Consider the following 18476-nt stretch of genomic DNA (forward strand, 5'->3'; position numbering starts at 1 on the left):
CTGCTGCAGTACAAGGTGGAACCCACCCCCTTGTCTCCTGACACTGGCTGCTTCCCACCATCTGGAGCATGCTGCACCTCTTTAACTCTCTGGGTCCCTCTCCCCCTCCCCCCGCTGCTGGAGACCTGGCTCTGGCCCAGTCCCATTATGAACTGGGATGTCCAAAATGTGATCAGTCATGTTCTGGAGTTGTGCCCCATTGGGCTGTAGGCCAGCACTGCTGGTCACAATGGGTTTGGGGTTAAAAGGGTGTTGGGGATATGGTTACTTAATGTTGGAGCTGCCATCCCGGGGTTCTTGCCCACCAGGCAACGTGATGCCTTTTCAAAAAGTGAGAATTTCCTGTGGGGTCCTGGAGTGAAGAAACTCAAACCAACACGCAGTCCCCTCTCCCTTTCCTAGGCACCCCTCACTTGTGAAGGGCAGGCTTGGGGGCCTGTCCTGGCTAGCAGTGTCCTAGCCCAGCTGCTGCAGGCTCCCCAACTACCCACCTCCTTTTAGTCCCAGCCTGTCCTGGATCTCTGCACTTTGGGCACAAGCCAGGGTGACACCCACTTCCTGGCAAGTTCTTGGAAAGTCGCTACCCGACAGGGGGGAGATGACTGCTGGAAGGCCCGCCCCTTAGTCCAGAGCCCGGCTCTGGATTGGGTTCTGAGAGGGGCAAGCAACAGACAAGTCCCCGCCCCGTCCAGGTTCCACAAGCTTTGTGGCCGTCTGCTGGTTTTTGCGGGGGAGGGGGGGGAGGCGCGGTCTCCCAGTGTCATGGGACTGGGGCTAGGCGGGGCGCGTCACTAGCTCAGCGGAGCAGGATGGCGGCGGAGTGGGACGCCGAGGGGCGCGCGGCGGCTCGGCCTCTGCTCACCGACTATTACCAGGCCACCATGGCGCTGGGCTACTGGCGGGCAGGCCGGGCGCTCGACCCCGCCGAGTTCGAGCTTTTCTTCCGCCGCTGCCCATTCGGCGGTTCCTTCGTCCTGGCCGCGGGCTTGCGCGACTGCATGCGCTTTCTGCGCACCTTCCGTCTTCTGGACGCAGGTAGCCACGCGCCCAGCGACGCCCACGCGACCCTACAGGACAGTCCCATTCCCACCAGAAGCCCCACGCCCCTCCACAACCCCGGGAGACCCCTTACTGCACAAGTGCCTGTGTCCTCTCCAGACGTGCAGTTCCTGGCCTCGATGCTGCCCCCAGACACGGACCCTGCGTTCTTCAAGCACCTTCGGGCCCTGGACTGCTCCGGGGTGACCGTGCGAGCCCTTCCTGAGGGCTCCCTTGCTTTCCCAGGCGTGAGTGCGGGTGAAGGGGTGGAGGGGGTGACCCGAGGTGCGTCGGCCACATGGAGTTGACTACCCTCCCCGCAGGTTCCGCTGCTTCAGGTCTCAGGGCCGCTCCTGCTGGTGCAGCTGCTGGAGACGCCGCTCCTCTGCCTGGTCAGCTATGCCAGGTGGGACCTGAGTCTTCGTGGGAAGCCCCAATAGGCCTAGCCCCTGGGATAGAGCGCTGGACTGGGATCCTTAGAGGGCTGGCCTCCAGGAGGGACTGTGGGAGGGCTGAGGTGGAGCTCTGGATTGGAACTCCAGGCCCCGAGTAACAGCCTCACTTGGTTCCCTGGCCTGTCACTTGCCACAGTCTGGTCGCCACCAACGCAGCCCGGCTTCGCCTGATTGCAGGGCCAGATAAGCGACTGCTGGAGCTTGGCCTGCGGCGTGCTCAGGGCCCAGATGGGGGTCTCACGGCCTCCACCTACAGCTACCTGGGCGGTGAGAATGGGGGAGGCCAGGGCTGGGAAGGAGCAAGCCCCACCACAGCCCAGAGCCCACAAGCCTGCCTGACTTCTCTGCCCAGGGTTTGACAGCAGCAGCAACGTACTTGCTGGGCAGCTGCGGGGTGTGCCGATGGCTGGAACCCTGGCCCACTCCTTCATCACTTCATTTTCAGGCAATGAGGTGCCCCCTGACCCGGTCAGTACCTCTTCTTAACCCTGCTGTACTTCAGAGGGCAAACCTCAAGACCAACCCTTGTCCCTGTAGGGGTGGGCTGGGCCCAGCTGCCTATACACAGATGCCACCTCAGGAAGTCGGCACGCTGGTGGCATTGCCTTTGCCCTCAGGGCAGGGTATATCAGCCACTCCCAAGCTCACACTGCCCACAGGGTCTATCCTTCACTGACCTATCTCTGCAGATGTTGGCTCCAGCTGCTGGCAAAGGCCCCAGGGTGGACCTGGTTGCCAGGGTAAAGCTGTGGCTGGAGCGAGTGTGTGCACACCTGGGGCTGGGGTTGCAAGAGCCCCACCTGGGGGAGCAGGCAGCTTTTGTGGCCTATGCTCTGGCCTTTCCCCGGGCCTTCCAGGGCCTCTTAGACACCTACAGTGTGCGGAGGTGAGCTGCAGGCTTTCCCCAGGGTTGGCCTGGCAGAGCAGCTGCAGCCCCTAACCCTTTGTTTATGCCTGCAGGAGTGGTCTTCCTAACTTCCTGGCAGTAGCCCTGGCACTGGGGGAGCTGGGCTACAGGGCAGTGGGTGTAAGGCTGGACAGTGGTGACCTACTTCAGCAGGCTCAGGAGATCCGCAGAGTCTTCCGGACCACTGCTGCCCAGTGAGTCCCCCGCCAGGGGGCATGCTTTGTAGGAGGCCCTGTGGGGAGCTGGGAGATGGGGTGTAGAGGCAGGGAGGAACGGTGTTTTTTTTCCCCCACAGCGAAGGCTTTAGGTCTTGTTTTAGGGGCAACAGAGCAGGCCCTGGAAGGGAGGCATGAGGTGGGTCTACCAGGGTCTCTGAAGCTAAGGACCAATGTGAATGTGACTGACTGGGGGCGGGGGAGGCCCAGGTAAATCAGGAAGGTCTAAGGGGCTGTCCCCAAATCCCATCACACACAGGTTCCAGGTGCCCTGGCTGGAGGCTGTCCCCATCGCTGTCAGCAACAATATTGATGAGAAAGAGCTGGCCCGACTGGCCCAGGAGGTGGGGTGGAAGTGGGTAGATGGAGGGTGGTCTGAGGGGTCCTGTAACCTATAGGTCCTGGCTGGGCTCATTTCTACCTCTTCCCCCCAGGGCAGTGAGGTAAACGTCATTGGCATTGGCACCAGTGTGGTCACCTGTCCCCAACAGCCTTCCCTTGGCTGCGTCTACAAGGTGGGGACAGTGTCTGGGCAACGTTGGGTGGGTCCAGGAGATTGTGGCAGGTAGAGGACAGGGGTCCAGCTATCCCAACACTGTCTCCCTGCAGCTGGTGTCTGTGGGAGGTCAACCTCGAATGAAGCTGACCGAGGACCCTGAGAAACAGACATTGCCAGGGAGCAAGGCTGCTTTCCGGCTCCTTGGCTCTGATGGTGAGCCCCTTCCTGTCCCTGGGGCTCTTCTTCAAGGCCCCAGATCCCCACCACACGTTTGTTATTCTTGCCCCCCACCCACACAGGCTCTCTGTTGATGGACCTGCTTCAGTTGGCAGAAGAGCCACCGCCCCAGGCTGGGCAGGAGCTGAGGGTTTGGCCTCGCGGGGCTCAAGAGCCCTGCACCGTGAGGCCTGCCCAGGTGGAGCCCCTGTTGCGACTCTGGCTGCGCCTGGGAGAGGTGACTGCTCCTCACACTTTGAGTCCAGCTGAGACCCGACCCTCAGCCACGCTCAAGCCCTGCTTCTACCCCTCTCCTGCAGCTGTGTGAGCCGCTCCCGTCCCTGTCAGAGTCCAGAGCCTTTGCCCAGCAGTCCCTTAGCCGCCTCAGCCCTGCGCACAGACGGCTGCAGAGCCCTGCACTGTACCAGGTGGGCAGAAGGCCTGTGGGTGGGCAGCCCTGTGTACGGACACCCCACCCTCCACCATCCACCTGCCAGCCCCTCCTGTCTCCCGCAGGTTGCTCTCTCTGAAAAGCTTCGGGCCTTGGTGGACAGTCTGAGTGCTGGAGGCCTCCTGTGAGAATCCCGGGGTCGGGGGGAGTGCTGCCCGGAAACAACATAAATCTTTCATTGTCCCTACAACTTGTCACGTGTCATTTATTCATTCAGCCTGCTTCTCTGGTCTGGGGGCCGGGCTGGAGTCAGGAATGTGGAGGTCACCTGGAGCACCCCAGGCTCAGGGGCTAGACCAGAGCTGAGGCTGGAGCCTCAGGCCAAGAGAGGGAGGGCTTTGGTGTCTACCTCAAAGTTGGAGGAGTTACTGTGGAAGACCTTTCCTGCCGGAGGGCAGATGAGGGAGAGGGGCATCAGACAGTCCAAGCATGGCTCTGTCTCCCACACTTGCTGAGATCACTGTCCCTGGGCTCAGAAGCAGTAGGGATATCTCAAGCCTCCCAAGCCGAGGAGAGCCCAGGTGTCCCCTGCTATTGCATGATCCTAGCAAGTGTCACAGACCAGCCAGGGTCTGGCCTTGGGACCTCAACTCCTGACAGCAGCTGGGAAAGGGGAAGGAGGAGGGGCAAAGCTGAAGCTCCGTGGGGGCTAGTCTTGCCTCTGCTCAGCAGGTTGGTGACCTCAAAACTGTTTGGGAGGGGTGCTCCAGGCTTGACAGCAGGGCACGGGGCCTGGGCCTCTCCCATCCGGCTGCTTGAGGTACACAGGCCAGTGAGGGAATGGGGAGAATGCTGAACCATCTGGGGTTCTTCCGGGAGCACTGCCACCTGCCCAGGCACTCTGCCAGACCAGCTTATCCGGCTCCCCTGGCTCTGGGTTGGGCAGCACCCACTGTGTGATTGGGTGAAGGTGGAGGGTAGGGATTTAGGGCAAAGGCCTTATCAGGCCAGTTCTGAGAAGCATGAGCCTGCAGAGAAATATGACTCATACCCTGGGCAGCACAAACGACACCCAGGCACCCAAGGCACTAGTGATCTCAGCCCTGTACTCCTAGGAGCCAGCCCAGGGGTCACTAGGTCAGAACTAGCCAGGACCCAGAAGGGCCCATCCCAACGGTGGTGGGCGAGAGGCTGCAACTTCTCCTATCTCCTCTGCTCCGTAGCAGGGAGCAAACTCTCCCCAAGCTCAGATGGTGACAGCACCCATCAGTGCCTATCCCCAGATGCTTGACTAGGTTGGAATGCAACAGACCAGCCCAGGCCCGACCCTGCTGGGACCTCACCAGGGATGTCTTCAGCTACCCTGGCAAGAGGGGTCAGATGTTGGGGTTAAGGATCCTTCTCTATTCTTTCTGGATCCATAGTCTCCTAGGGCCCCGGTAGGCAGAGCTAGATGACAGACACCCAGGCTTCAGGCTGGCTGCTCTCTTCCAGCAAGGGAGCCCTTCACCAGCCAAGCAGCTCGGCGTTTCCCCAGCCACCCCAGACACATGCTCATGCATGCATACACGCACGCGCCACCACACACCACACCTGTCCGTGGGCCCGCCCGGGGCCTGCTTCTAGGTCAAGCTTGGACAGGATTTCCTGGGAGGAGCAGTTAGCAAGTGCTGCTAGTCGCGTACTATGGCTGGGGACATGTGGGGACTTGACTGGGGGCACCCCATGGGGACCCTAACCCTGACAGCTCTAGCTGAAGGAATACGGTCAGGCCAGAGGCAGCCTCTGGGACCCCCTTCCACAGGCCCTCAGCCTGAGTCCCAGGAGCTTGGATCTCAGGCTGAGCTGCAGGACCAGGCACCCATTAATTATGAAGCTGAGCCTGGAAGTGGGACCACTGACCCCATAGCTGGCTGTGAGCCCTGCTCCCCACACAATGCCCAGGAGCCAGCCCCAGAGGGGCCCCAGCAGGTGAGTGCTGAGGGATCGGGCACTGTGGGGACCACTGGGGAGCACAGCTCCTCTTCCAGGTCACCCAGACACTAGATGGAAAGCGGTGCTGTAACTGGGGAAGGTGTCTAGGATAAAATGGGCTGAGGAGCAATACAGGGGCTCAGGGTTTTACAGCCAAGCTTGGAGGCTGGGGAGGAGAGCTGGGAGAGGATTGGAGACTTCATACACCCCCCACCCTGCCCTAGGCCTTCCAGAGTTCCTGGGAGGAGGGTGCTCTCTCTGACCTTGCGCTCTACACGGCTGCCTGCTTGGAAGAGGCTGGCTTGGCAGGGACGCAGGCCACAGCACTCACCCTGTCCTCAGCCTTGGAGGCCCATGGGGCACGACTGGGAGACCAGGTCAGCCCCCACTCCCTCCCTATTCACACTGGGGTGTTGGAGCCTGCAGCCTGGCACCCATGCCCCCTTTGGGCTGTTTCTGCCGGTTGGGGGTGGGGTGTTGGCAAGAGGGTCACAGTGAAGAGTGGAATTCTGGCCGCTGACACCTGCCCCCTCCACCCAGGTGCATGCCCTGGTGCGTGGGCTGCTGGCACAAGTGCCCAGCTTGGCCGAAGGGAGGCCGCGGCGGGCGGCCCTGCGGGTACTGAGCGCACTGGCCCTGGAGCATGCACAGGATGTGGTGTGGGCGCTGCTGCCACGGTCGCTGCCTCCAGATCGGTAACCTGACCCGTCTGCTCCCCTGCGGCCCCACGCGGCTTCCTTCCCGCTTCCTGCTTGGCCATCTGGCTCTGCAATAGGCAGGCTGTGAGGGAACAGAGCCTTGGAATTCCCTCCCCTCGACTGCTGCTTTCCATCCATTCCACCTTACCATTCTGTCTTGGGATCCCAGATGATGGAATTCCTTAATGGGGTCACCTTGTCTCTCCTGAGGATCGAGGGTTGTTCTACGAAGTACCTGGTGTTGTGCTCTGGGGTGGGTGAGCAAGCAGAGTGGCTTCCGCTCAGGGATGCCTCTAGTTATTGGTTTAATTTGCTCCAGGAGAAATCATCTTTGGTTTTATTCTCTCTGAGCTATTGTGTAAACAGAAAGAACCAGGTGTGTTTCACTGTCATGCCTGACAGGGCTCCAAAGTGCATCCCAACCCCAAAGTCACTGTGGCTTATTTTGTTTCTTTGGGAGGGCAAGGGATGGTTTACTCTCCCCTCCCTGGCCCCAGCCTGAGGACCTCCTGCAGCCACTCAGCACTGGCCCTGCACCCAATTTTTGTCTCACATCCTGTCACCCTGTGCCCCCAGGGCAGCGGCAGAACTGTGGCGCAGCCTCAGCCGGAACCAGCGCGTGAACGGACAGGTGCTGGTGCAACTGCTGTGGGCGCTGAAGGGAGCAGCAGGGCCCGAGCCCGAGGCGCTGGCGGTGAGTAGCTCCACTGGCACCAGCAGGAGGCCATTCTGGCTGCCCTGGCTGTGAGTCAGCCCACAGGTTCCCACTTGCGTCACGGACATCTTGCAGAATATCACATGGGTGTCCTAGGCTTTGTCCTGTCTGCGGAGCACTCTCCTCCCTGGTACCTGATACGGTCCTGGGCACTGCTCAAGCCTGTGGGGACCACTTGCTCCACAGGCCACGCGGGCTCTTGGGGAGATGTTGGCGGTGTCCGGCTGTGTGGGAGCCACGCGAGGATTTTACCCACACCTGCTGCTTGCGCTGGTCACACAGCTACATGAACTGGCTCACGGGGCACGCTCTCCTGACAGCCCTAAGGTTTGGGCCCCGTCCCACCGAGGGCCACCACACAGCCATGCCAGGTGAGGAGAGACACTGAGGTAAGTGGGATGCTCGCACCTCCTTGGCCCTCACTGTCCACTGAACTGCTGCCCCTACCTCCAGCTGTGCGGTGGAGGCCTTGAAGGCCCTGCTCACCGGGGATGGTGGTCGCATGGTGGTCACCTGCATGGAGCAAGCGGGAGGCTGGAGGAGACTGGTGGGAGTCCACACCCACCTAGAGGGTGTCCTGCTGCTGGCCAGGTGAGGAGGGGCCTCAGGATTGCACCCCAGGAGGAGGCTTCCTGTTGGCCAGGTTCAAGGCAGGGGTATAAGGAGGGTGGGTGAGGCCCCAAGTGGAGGGAGACCTCCCATTTACCCCACCCTCAGTGCCATGGTGGCACACGCCGACCACCACCTTCGAGGCCTCTTCGCAGATCTGCTTCCCCGGCTACGCAGTGCCAACGCGCCGCAGCGCCTCACCGCTATGGCCTTTTTCACAGGGGTGAGTCCTCTTCCAGAAGGGCGGTGAGGGATGATCTTACTTGAACCCTAAGGAGCACCGGCCTGCAAGGGGACTGAGAGCCGTGCTGACTGTGTGTCCCTTCCCTAGCTGTTGCAAAGCCGGCCCACCGCACGGCTACTGCGGGAGGACATCATCTTAGAGCGGCTTCGGACCTGGCAGGGCGACTCTGAGCCCACAGTGCGTTGGCTGGGCCTGCTAGGCCTTGGCCACCTGGCCCTGAATCAAGGGAAGGTGAGGACCCGGTCAGGGCAGGGCCAGGGCAGGTCTGCCAGGGGTTGGCCACGAGTCCCTGTCTCTGCAGGTGCGGCATGTGGGCACGCTGCTGCCGGCACTCTTGGGCGCACTGGGCGAGGGCGACGCGCGGCTCGTGGGTGCAGCGCTGGGTGCACTGCGGAGACTACTGATGCAAAGGCGAGCTCCGGTGCGGCTGCTGAGCCGGGAGCTCCGGCTAAGCCTCCCGCCGCTGCTGGACGACGTGAGCAAGGCCCCGCCTCCTCCATCAACCCGCCCTTCAGGCCCGGTCCCGCGGCAGTCTCCGCCCCTCCCCCAGGCTCTCGGCTCGCTCCCGCCCCCTGACTCCAGAGGCACCCCAGTCAGCACCCTCAGACCCTCTCCTTCCTTGCTCCACCTGACCACCCCCTCACTCTTGAACCCTTCTCCCTCTCCATCCGCCTGTGTCCTCCCATGCAGGCCCGGGACTCGGTCCGCGCCTCGGCTGTCGGGCTCCTGGGGACGTTGGTGCGACAGGGCCAGAGTGGGCTCCGTGTGGGGCTCCGCGGTCCCCTGCGGAGGCTCATCCTACAGAGTCTGGTGCCGCTGCTGTTGCGCCTTCACGACCCCAGTCGGGACGCTGCTGAGGTCAGCTGCCCCTCGCGTCCCATCCCTATCCCATCCAACTGTGTCTCCCTACTCCCACCCTGTTGCCTCGCCGAAGGTTAGGTCAGGGTCACCCACAGTGACCTCATGGGCTCCCAGGTTCCTAGTCTTCCCCTGGGCTGCTGTACTCAATCCCCTGCCTTGGGCTCTTCCAACGCTCCTGGTCACAACCCTTTCCCCTCTACCTGGTGCCACTTCCTGGGTCCCTAACCCCGCTCCCTTTCCCTATGCCAGAGCTCGGAGTGGACGCTGGCCCGCTGTGACCAGGCTCTTCGCTGGGGCCTGCTGGAGGAGATGGTCACTGTGGCCCACTATGACAGTCCTGAGGCTCTAAGCCGTGTCTGCCGGCGCCTGGTAGGTAGAGGAAGCACGGTGATGGTGAGGGGGTGTGGTCCCCCGCCTCCAAAACAAGTCTCTACCCCATACAAACCTGACCATCATGCTCCTGGTGGGGCAGGTGCAGGACCTTGCTCCATATTGCCCAGCCCTTGGGTTCCTCAGGAGACCCCAACCCCAAGATTCACCTCTGCAGTTTTGGCCCTCCTTCCTGCAACAAACCCTTCTGTTCCCAGGTTCAGCTCTACCCCAACCACCTGCCCCGCTTCCTGAGCCAGACCCAGGGCTATCTGCGGAGCCCTCAGGACCCACTGCGGCGCGCTGCCACTGTGCTCCTAGGTAAGGTAGTCCTGGGGTATCGCAGACCATCTCACCTGGGGATCTATGAACTGGACCCTTCCCTCCCCTCTGGGACATGCAGCCGGAACTCGGCGTTTGCTTTGGTCCAGGCTTCCTGATTTATCACGCAAGTCCCAGTCGAGTCAGCCAGGAGCTGTTGGATTCCCTGTTCCAGGGTGAGGACTCAGCGTGTCAGAACGTGAGGTCCTGAAGGGGTGGCGGGTGCTAGGACCGAGTGGATGCTGGAGGGCCAGGGCTCTGACGCTGGCATCCCGAGTGACCTTCCCTCCCTCCCTGAACCGTGTGTGTGTGCACAGACCTAGGGCAGCTGCGAAGCGACCCCGAGCCGGCGGTGGCCGCGGCGGCGCACGTGTCTGCCCAGCAGGTGGCGCTGCTGACCCGTTCGCAGGACCGACGGCGCGGTCCTCGCTTCCTGCGCCTCCCTTGGCGTCGCGCCCGCTCAGTTCAGCCCGCGCCTCTCTACGACGACAGCCCGTTCCAGCGTAGGAGCCTCGCAGGCCGCTGGGGCAGCTCGGGAACCCACTGAGCCCAAGCTAGGGCCCTCGGACCAGCGTCTGACGGGGACACTGACCCACACAATCCTCAGTCCCCACGATGGCAGATCTGCAAAGGGTACCCTGGGCCTGGAGCTGGACGCCATCCCCTGGCTCTGGGACTCTTCTCCAGAGATCACCACGTGACAGAGAGGGACAGCTGGTACCATTTCACCCTGAGCTCCTCCCCTCTCGAATCCCCGGGTCCATCTGTCCCCTGCCAGGCCTATTTTCCTAGTCCCCTGGAGTGTGCCCTGTCCTAACTTTGGCTTGGCATCTGGCCTAGAGGACATCTGGCCTCTTAAATGGGGGTCTGGTAGGGACACTATGGAGCCACACACCACAGGCTGTCCTGCTCCTTCCTGGACTCTGCCGTCGCCCACCACAGCAGACCAGCCCTGCCGGCAGTCATCACCCTCTCCTTACCCTGTCCCTATTCCTGATTGCTGTCCTGGTTTATGTCCTCTCTGTCCTCCTGCCCACACCTACTGTCCACCTCCAGGGGACACCCACCCCTACCCCATCTGACAGTGGGCTTCTCTGGAAGGCTCCCCGATGACCCGTCCTGAGGACAGCACAGGGGGATTACCCTCATGGGCTGAGGGAACCTTCTTCCTCAGCGAGGCTCACACACGCAGATGTCTTTCCCTCAGGGACAGGGATGGGGTCCTGCCCTTTCCCCAGCTCCCTGGCTCCACTCCACCCATAGGACAGCGTTTACAATAAACACGGGGCTCACAGGGGTGGGTCTGACTGCGAGTGCCTGCAGGACAGCTAAGGAGCAGGCAAGGCCCCGCCCAGGGAAGCCCTAGGGCCAGAGCTCTTGGGACCGGCCTCAGGGTCAGGCTGCGATGTAGGGTCAGGCCAATGTGTGAGTGAGTCTTTGTAGACCCAGGGGCGAGGGTCAGTGAATCAGTTAGGATCCTCCAGAGCAGATGCTGAAAGGGATCACATGCAGAGATATGTCAAAGGAAAGGCCGGAGAGCCTGGGAGGCGCCAGATCTGGTGACCGAAAGGGAGGGAAGGAAAAGCGTCTGTGTGGGAGCTGTGGACATCCATGCTGGCCTTCAGGAGCTTTCAAGCCAGTCAGCCATGTGCAGGGTGAGTGTCAGAACAAAAGCCAAATGGATCCCCTCAGGAACAGTGCCCCCCAAAGCAAGCCTGGCCTCCCCACCTTCCTTGCAACCCAGGAGCAGACCCCAGGAGGGGCATGTGACACTCTCCCTCCAAGCACAGGCTTATCTGCACCCCAGAGCACAGCGTGTCCATGGGCAAGCCCTACGTGCTGCACAGCCCACCCTCAGGTGGGGGCTCTGACGGGGAAGCAGTGGTGAGCAGACAGCACCCACCACCCTACCTGTGGTACTTGGACGGCCCACACCCCTTTGCAAGCTGCTTGGAGCCAGGCTGTCTTGCCCAAGCGTCTGCCTGTTGTAGACCTGGGTCCACCTGCCTGCCATGGCCCTGGCCCAGGAGCTGGCAGCCATGCGTACTCCCTGGTGTGGTGTGAGGTTCAAGTGAAGTACCCACAGCCTCTGGAAGTGTGACTCTGCCCTGGGACTTTGTTACAATTCCAGGGAAGCTGCAGGTGGCCAGGTGGCTTGGGCCCTCTGTGAGGACGCCTCAGCTCCAGCCCTCCAGGGGATCCATCCCCTTCACCCACAGAAAAGTCCACTCATGGTTAATCTTCTACCTGGAGGTTGGGCTTAGAGGGCCAGGGGGCAGCTGCACCCTGACACATGTACACCCTCTCCCCTTTTCACATAAGGCCCTGCCATAGGCTAGCCAGGCTTTATTTATTTATTTGTTTTTGGTACTGGGGGTTGAACTCAGGGGTGCTTCACCACTGAACCACACCCCCAGCTACTTAAGTTGCTGAGGCTGGCTTGGAACTTGTGATCCCCCTGCCTCAGCCTCCAAGTTGCTGGCATTACAGGCCTGTGCCACCACGCCCGGCTAGCCAGCCTTACTCTGGTGTTAAGATGCTCTTACACGGGTCTTGTTGCTATGTACCTCATTAATGGTCCCATATCCAAGAGCCAACTGTTGGACCCTCCCAATGGGGCTTCAGTAGGCTGGCAGGACCGCCTGTCACCTGGTCTTGGGGGTCTTTGGGCCTCAGGAGCAGTGCTGCAATGCCTGCTTATTCAGTGCTTTCCAAGGCCTGGGCTGTTCCCATCCCCTTCACCCAGGTTTTGCTTTCAAGTTCCAGAACAGGGTTTCCAAAGGGGGACCATGGGCCCAAGAGTCATTGAGCTGCTCTGCTGTATGGAGGCTGAGTTTTAGGTTTCTATAACCTGGAGAGGAGATGTTTGAGGTGCACTGATTGGGTTTTCTTGGGGGTGCAATGTCCCAGCATGGCAGAACCTACTCTTTTCTCCTTAGCAAGTCGTGCAAGTGCTTGTCAACATGCATGCCAGGACAGAGGGGTGTTGCAGCTCCCTCTCCTCCCACCAGTGTGAGTGAGCCTGTGCTGTGCTGCGGACTGCGGACCTGCCAATAAAGACACTCACCTGGCATCCCAGGTCCCGGGCACCCATAGTACCTGGCCACATCAACCACACGTTTCACTCTAGACATGGGTGCCATGGGCTGCTGATCCCCTGGGAGGAATCCCCTGCCTGTGCTCTGAGACCTGCTGAATTCCCAGGGATCTGAACATGGGGACTAGGAGGCCTCGGATCTGCAGAGATTCCTACCTATGAGCAAAGATGTTTCTTTAGGACAAGTCACCCTTACTTACCTCTCCAGGACCTTCCTTGTGGTCCCAGGAGCCCTGGGTCTCTTGGGCCTTAGCCACAGCTGCATCCCTGTGTCCCAGCCTATGGGCTGAGAAGGGGCCTGCTCTTGTCAGCAAGGTACCCCAAGTTCCCTAAAGCAAGGCAGCCATTCCCTGTGCCTCAGGAACAGACCACCCTGTGGAACTGACTCCCCTAAACTGCTCTGCTTTCCTTTCACAGGCAACCAAGCAGGCTGGGGAGGCTGGGGATGTGGCCATGTCCAAACCCCTCCCCTGGCAGGAGCAAGACCATGGGGGGTACCTGCATTTGGCCCACATGTGCCTTCTAGTCCTGTTTGGGCATGGTCCCCATCCTACCCATCCTTTTGAGGACTCAGGACCCTCAAAAACAGAACTGTTACCATTCTTTCCATTGTACATCATATTTATTGAGTTTTCCCAACTCCTGGGCCTTTGAGTGAGCTGGCCCTGTAGTTAAGTGGGCTTTCAGCCTTCCTGGGGCTGGCAGGGGTGGTGCCTGGCTGGAGAGCTGCCCAGCGTTAACGGGGCTCCTGATGTAGCCCCGACAGCAGGGTCAGGGAGGCATAGAGCGCACACGTGGGGCCCTGGGCCTGAGGTTCCCAGCACACATGGGGGGCGCCCACCTGCAGCACCAGGCCACATTCCTCCAGCAGGGTCCACCCTGGGGCCTCCTTGTCCCAGCTACTCCCAAGGAGCCCAGGGGGCAAGGAAATAGCCTTCTGCTCCTGCCATGGGGAGCTCTGCTGCAAGAGGTGCTCCACCTGCAGGAGGGTAGGAGGTTATGGGTGGAAGAGCTGGTCCTGAGTCCCTGGGCATGCACTGCCCTTACCGGTGTCCCAGGGCCCATTCCAGCCCCCATGCTGTGCCCTCTCACCAGCTTGAGCTGCTCCAACAGGGTCCCTGTCTCCAGCAAGTCAGCCAGCAGCTCACGCTGCGTTTCACTCAGCACTGGGGAGAGACATGGTCTGAGAGGGGGCTCAGGGAGGCCTAGTGGGAAACCTAGTCCTTCCCTCTGTCCCACATCTACTCCCCAGAGGTCACTCACCCGTCAGCGCCCCCAACAAGTAGAAGACAGGGGCGGCAAGTTCTGGCACAGGCATCCTGGAGGGGAGCACCAGGCACTCGAGGACAGCACCTGCCGGACCATCCAGCTGCTCCACTTGCCCGCCATAGCATAGGCCCTGCTCCAGCTGGGGCACAGACGGGGTGCATGAGCCTGAGCTGGCTGGGCAGACCCTTCCACCGCCACCCAGCCCTACTTACTGAGGACTCTAAAGCTTGCAGGGCCAGCGAGTCCTTCAGGATCCTCCCCAGGGCCCTCAGCAGCTGCTGTCTCAGGTTCTTTTCCATGTGCTCCAGTTCCTCAGAGCCAGCCTGCACCTCTGCCTGCAGGCCCTGGAAGTCTTCAGTGACAACCAACTCTTCAAGTGGCCCATCTATGGGGACAGAGAGCTGGCACTTCCTGGTGCCCACAGAGCCCTGGAGAGCCCTGCACAGGAAGGGCACACCCAAGGAGCAGAAGGAGAGCCCAGGGGTCCAAGAGGGGTCAAAGTGCACCAACCTGACAGGAACTTGAGGCGGTCGTGGATGGACTCTAACACGGAGGAGAGTCTGAAGGCTTGCTTCAGTGAGCTGCCTGCCCCTCGGGGAGGTTTGTGGCCTGGGCAGAGGTGTGAGGACAGGGGAGGGAGGACAGCATGGCTGAGTGCCAGAGTAGGCCTTCCTCCCTGGCCCCATCCCCAACACTGGCAGCCCAGAGCAGTGTGAGACCACAGAGGTCCGTGACACCTGGATGTGACCCCTGTGTGTGCATGTGAGGAGCCTGTCCTTTGGGGAGGCTGTCCAGCACCACGGGTCCTGAACACAGGAGAAGGCCTTAATAGCAAAGGAAGGGTTCTCCCTTTGGACAGGCAGGGCTCACCTTTGGGGGTCCGTGGGAAGGTCCTCTGCTTCTCATCCGGGAAGAAGAGTATGTCTGGCGATGGGTGGGAGCAGAGAGGGGAAGGAGGTCACCAGGATCCCCTCCTGCACAGGCCCCCTCCCCAGGTGAGGCCTGGCCTCAGTCTTCCACACACCAGAGCCCTGGGAGGTTGAGCAGCCAGATGCCTGCAGCAGCCCCTAGGCAGCCGGTGGCCCTCCCAAGGCCTTCCACCTCTCCATGGCGTCTGGGCCCCAGAGACATTCCCCAGCTTCTACTGACCCCAGTCAGAGCCAATGATGAGTTGGGCCACTCGAAATGCAAGGGTGCTGCCTGCGGGGACGGTGACCGTATTCTTCCGGCTCAGGTGGCCCTGGCTCTCACCCTGAGGGATGAATAGACATAGCAGGACTGGGCCCTAGGTGTGGGGACGTGGGGTATGTTGTGTGCTGGGTGCTAGTAACAAGCTGGCTACTGGTGTCAGCCAACCCAGGCTTTGGGGAGCCCTGGGTCAAGCGTGGGGCTGTGAACTGCTCCCGCAGGGCTCTTGGCAAAACCTTGCCTGCTGCCACCCTGCATTCATGTCAGGCCAAGATGGGCTGAGGGCTGGCCACACACCTGAAGGCACATGTTTCCAGGCAGTGCAAACTGGCCAGAGCCCTCCTTCTTGCGGGTTTGGGTGACCTTCACCTCTTCCTGGGTCTGTAGCACCTCCGTCACCACATACACATTGTCTCTGCGATTCCTCAGCTGCTGCAGGATCTTGTGTTCGGGCTGCCGCAGGCGCCTGCAGGAAGCTCACTGGGGTATGTCCACCACAGACTGGCCTCCCCACTGCCCCACGATGGGTGGGGTGAAGTGGCAAGGGCATCTGGGAGTCTGCAGATGCCAGGCATGGGGACCCTTCCTGAGAACTCCCAACAGTGTCTAGGTGGGTGTGAAGAGGAGGGATGAGGTCCAACAGGGAGAAGTGGACCCATGGGGCCTGGGGGCACCCGTTAGCCTTTACTCTCCTCTACACTGAGCCTGAGGCTCAGTTGGATCCCCAGGTCTCTGCCTTCATGATATGTCCTTGCAACTGAGGTCTGGGTGACTGTGCCGCCTCCTTCCCTGGCAGCCCACCATGGCCACAGCGCTCCCTTGCCTCTTAGACTCTCCTTGCTGGCACACAGGCATGGCCTTGGGATTCTCCTGATGTCCATGACCCAGCGGCCTCCCCATATGTGTGGCTGCACAGGGTCAGGGACCTCAGTCCCTCCAGAGCTCACCTCTCCTGTTGCATGATCTCCCAAGTGTTTGGGTCCACACGCAGGGTGCACACGTTCATGGAAGCACTGGAGCTGCCGGACACTGCAGCTCCACCTGAGATCTTCCCTTGTCCCAGGGCTCCCAACTCCATAGTGCCTTGCAGCTGGCCGTCCACAGCGTCATAGAAGTGGATAGGGCCACTACGCTCCAACTCTGAAGCAAGACCAGACCTGAGCATGGGGCCTGTCCCACCTGCTCCTGTCCTGTCCCACCCCCAGGCAGTGGGACCTTTGAAAAGGCCAACCCTCTGCAAACAGGGCCAGAGGCCCAGAGCTGGTGAGCCTAGCAGGTGGCAGGTGTGGCCAGGCCACTCCTTTCTTCTCCCTGGATACCTGGTTCTGGGGCATCAGGCTCCAGAATGTCCTTGATTGACAGGTTGACACAGGTATAACGAGGTCTCCAGAACCAGGAGCTTGGGGACTTCCTGCTCAGCAGTCTGTAAGGCTGGTAGCTGGTAGAGCTCCGAAGACTGTCCACTGGGATGAGCTCCCTGCTGTGGTCCAGCTCCCGGACCACGCTCCGGACCAACCCCTCAAAGGCTGAAGGCATACTCCTGAGAAGGGCATTGGTTGGGTTTGTGCTTAAGGCCCCCAGAACCTGGGACCTCAGTCCCTCCACAACTAGTCCTGAGACCTTGTGGCTGGGAGAAAGCTCCTGCCCCTGACCACTACTCAACCCATAGCAAAACAGTGTCCACCCTGTCACCTGCTTGTCTACATCTCTCCAGGGCCATGAGTACTCCAGGCAGGACCATCACTCATGACCCTCAGCAGGATTCGAGCTATCCACATGGTCCTTTTGTGGCTACTGGGGCTACCTGTGTTGGAGGCAGCCCTAGTCCACCTGCTGAGGGTCACACAGCAATTAACCCGACAAGGCTACCCGAATGGGTAGCACCTTCCTGTCTGAGGAGCCCGAGGGAAGAGGAAGGAGCAGGAGCCTCCGCCTTGGGGGCACTTGGAGGAGGGGTCCATGGCAAGGCCAGGCAGACTCCCCATCCTGGCTGTGTCTCCTGGGCCTTCTCCCCAGCAGCTCCCTGAGCCACCTGTCTAGGGCTGAGACTTCAGGGGTCAGAGGGCAAAACAGGCCTGAGCCACACAGGCCACCTGGCCAGTGGGAGGGAGCCCGGGGCTCAGGACCTGCCACAGGGGCAGGATGGGCCAGAGGCCCCTGCGGGCCACAGGGCCAGCCGGGTCTCCGTGCCTGGAGGGCCCACCTCGGAGTCCGGCGCCCCGGCCTGCAGGTCTGGAGCGCAGGGCTTCCGGGTAGGGCCGCACCCCGCCCGCGCCGGGCAGCGCCCGAGGTGGACGGGGGAGGCGCCGGTGAGCTCACCGTGGCCGTCGGGCCCAGGGGTCCGGCCAGATGCGGAGGGAGGCGGCGCGGCGGGCGGGCCGGGGTCTTGAGCTCGCTCAGCCCGGAGGGAGCGCGGAGGGAGCCGCTGCCGGGAGCACAGCGCAGGAGCCAAAAGCGAAACTGCGGCCGGCGGGCGGCGCGGCTGCGTGCCCGGGGCGCCCTCCCGGAACCTCCCGGGACCCGCCCGCACCCCCTCCTCCCGCCGGCCTCGGCGGCGACACAGCATTGCGGCCGCACCCGCTCTGGTACCCAGAACAGCACGCGCCAAAATGCCGGCGCGGTGGCGAACCCCTGTGGTCGCAGTGGCTTGGGAGGCTGAGGCAGGAGGATCCTAAGTTCAAAGCCGGCCGCAGTGAGGCCTTAAGCAACTCAGTGAGACCTATCTCTAAATAAGATATTTAAAAAAGGGCGGGGGATGTGGTTCAGTGGTTAAGCACCTCTGGTTTTCATCTCCGGTACCAATCAATGAATGAATGAACGGATAAATAAATAAATAAAATCTGGGGCCACAGCAAAGGATCTGAAAGGCATTGCTCCAAACATGTACAAAATATACAAATTGCCAGCAAGCACATGAAAAGATGCTCAAGATCGTTAGTCATCAGAGAAATGCAAATCAAAACCACGAGATATCACACCCACGAGGATGGCTGTCACACAAAAGATTAACAAGTGGTGGGGAGGAGTGGAGGTGCTGAAACCCCAGGGCAGACAGAGCCCCTTTCCAGTTCTACCTCCTTAAACAGGTGGGCTTTGAGTTACCATGTGACCAAGTGATTTCACTCTTTTGGTACATACCCAAAAGAACTGAAAGCAAGAGGTCAGAGACTTGTACACCAATGTTCATAGCAGCATTATTCATAATAGTCAAAAAGTTCAGTCGCATACCAAAGTGCATAAATGCATTCTACTGTCATGTATAACTAATTAAAACAAATTTTTAAAAAAATTTAAAACGTGTCATTTGTGAAAGGGAAGTGACCACAACACTCAGAGCAACCAAGAGATCTTTATTGCAGCAGTGCAACAGAGGAGAAGAGAGAGAAAGAGAAAGAAAGAGAGAGAGAGAG

At 60.7% G+C, this 18476-nt stretch overlaps 3 protein-coding genes across 3 annotated transcripts; 2 read left to right on the forward strand and 1 right to left on the reverse strand.

Annotated features, from left to right (window-relative positions):
• The first annotated feature begins 762 nt into the window (after positions 1-762).
• Positions 763-3971, forward strand: Naprt (nicotinate phosphoribosyltransferase). The gene is made up of 13 exons (XM_005316095.5): positions 763-1035; positions 1159-1286; positions 1362-1444; positions 1630-1760; positions 1846-1961; positions 2183-2379; positions 2454-2594; positions 2875-2959; positions 3050-3130; positions 3225-3327; positions 3414-3568; positions 3651-3758; positions 3847-3971. The coding sequence occupies exons 1-13, from the start codon at positions 810-812 to the stop codon at positions 3907-3909; spliced, it is 1617 nt and encodes a 538-aa protein (XP_005316152.1). The 5' UTR covers positions 763-809; the 3' UTR covers positions 3910-3971.
• Positions 3972-5392: 1421 nt separating this feature from the next.
• On the forward strand, positions 5393-13212 carry Mroh6 (maestro heat like repeat family member 6). Its single transcript, XM_005316349.4, has 14 exons — positions 5393-5692; positions 5920-6072; positions 6236-6390; positions 6970-7087; positions 7295-7479; positions 7562-7699; positions 7826-7940; positions 8049-8192; positions 8263-8436; positions 8652-8819; positions 9072-9191; positions 9410-9512; positions 9623-9688; positions 9830-13212. Exons 1-14 carry the CDS (start codon positions 5408-5410, stop codon positions 10057-10059), a joined length of 2154 nt encoding a protein of 717 aa, XP_005316406.3. The 5' UTR covers positions 5393-5407; the 3' UTR covers positions 10060-13212.
• On the reverse strand, positions 13210-17599 carry Gsdmd (gasdermin D). Its single transcript, XM_005316096.5, has 11 exons — positions 17386-17599; positions 16386-16606; positions 16014-16206; positions 15364-15532; positions 15028-15130; positions 14749-14802; positions 14389-14487; positions 14091-14263; positions 13873-14017; positions 13702-13775; positions 13210-13588 (listed from the first exon to the last, which is right to left on the reverse strand). The coding sequence occupies exons 2-11, from the start codon at positions 16600-16602 to the stop codon at positions 13346-13348; spliced, it is 1470 nt and encodes a 489-aa protein (XP_005316153.2). The 5' UTR covers positions 16603-16606; positions 17386-17599; the 3' UTR covers positions 13210-13345.
• Between the last annotated feature and the right edge of the window lie 877 nt (positions 17600-18476).

This window comes from Ictidomys tridecemlineatus, chromosome 7, assembly GCF_052094955.1.
Source record: "Ictidomys tridecemlineatus isolate mIctTri1 chromosome 7, mIctTri1.hap1, whole genome shotgun sequence".
NCBI lineage: Eukaryota > Metazoa > Chordata > Mammalia > Rodentia > Sciuridae > Ictidomys > Ictidomys tridecemlineatus.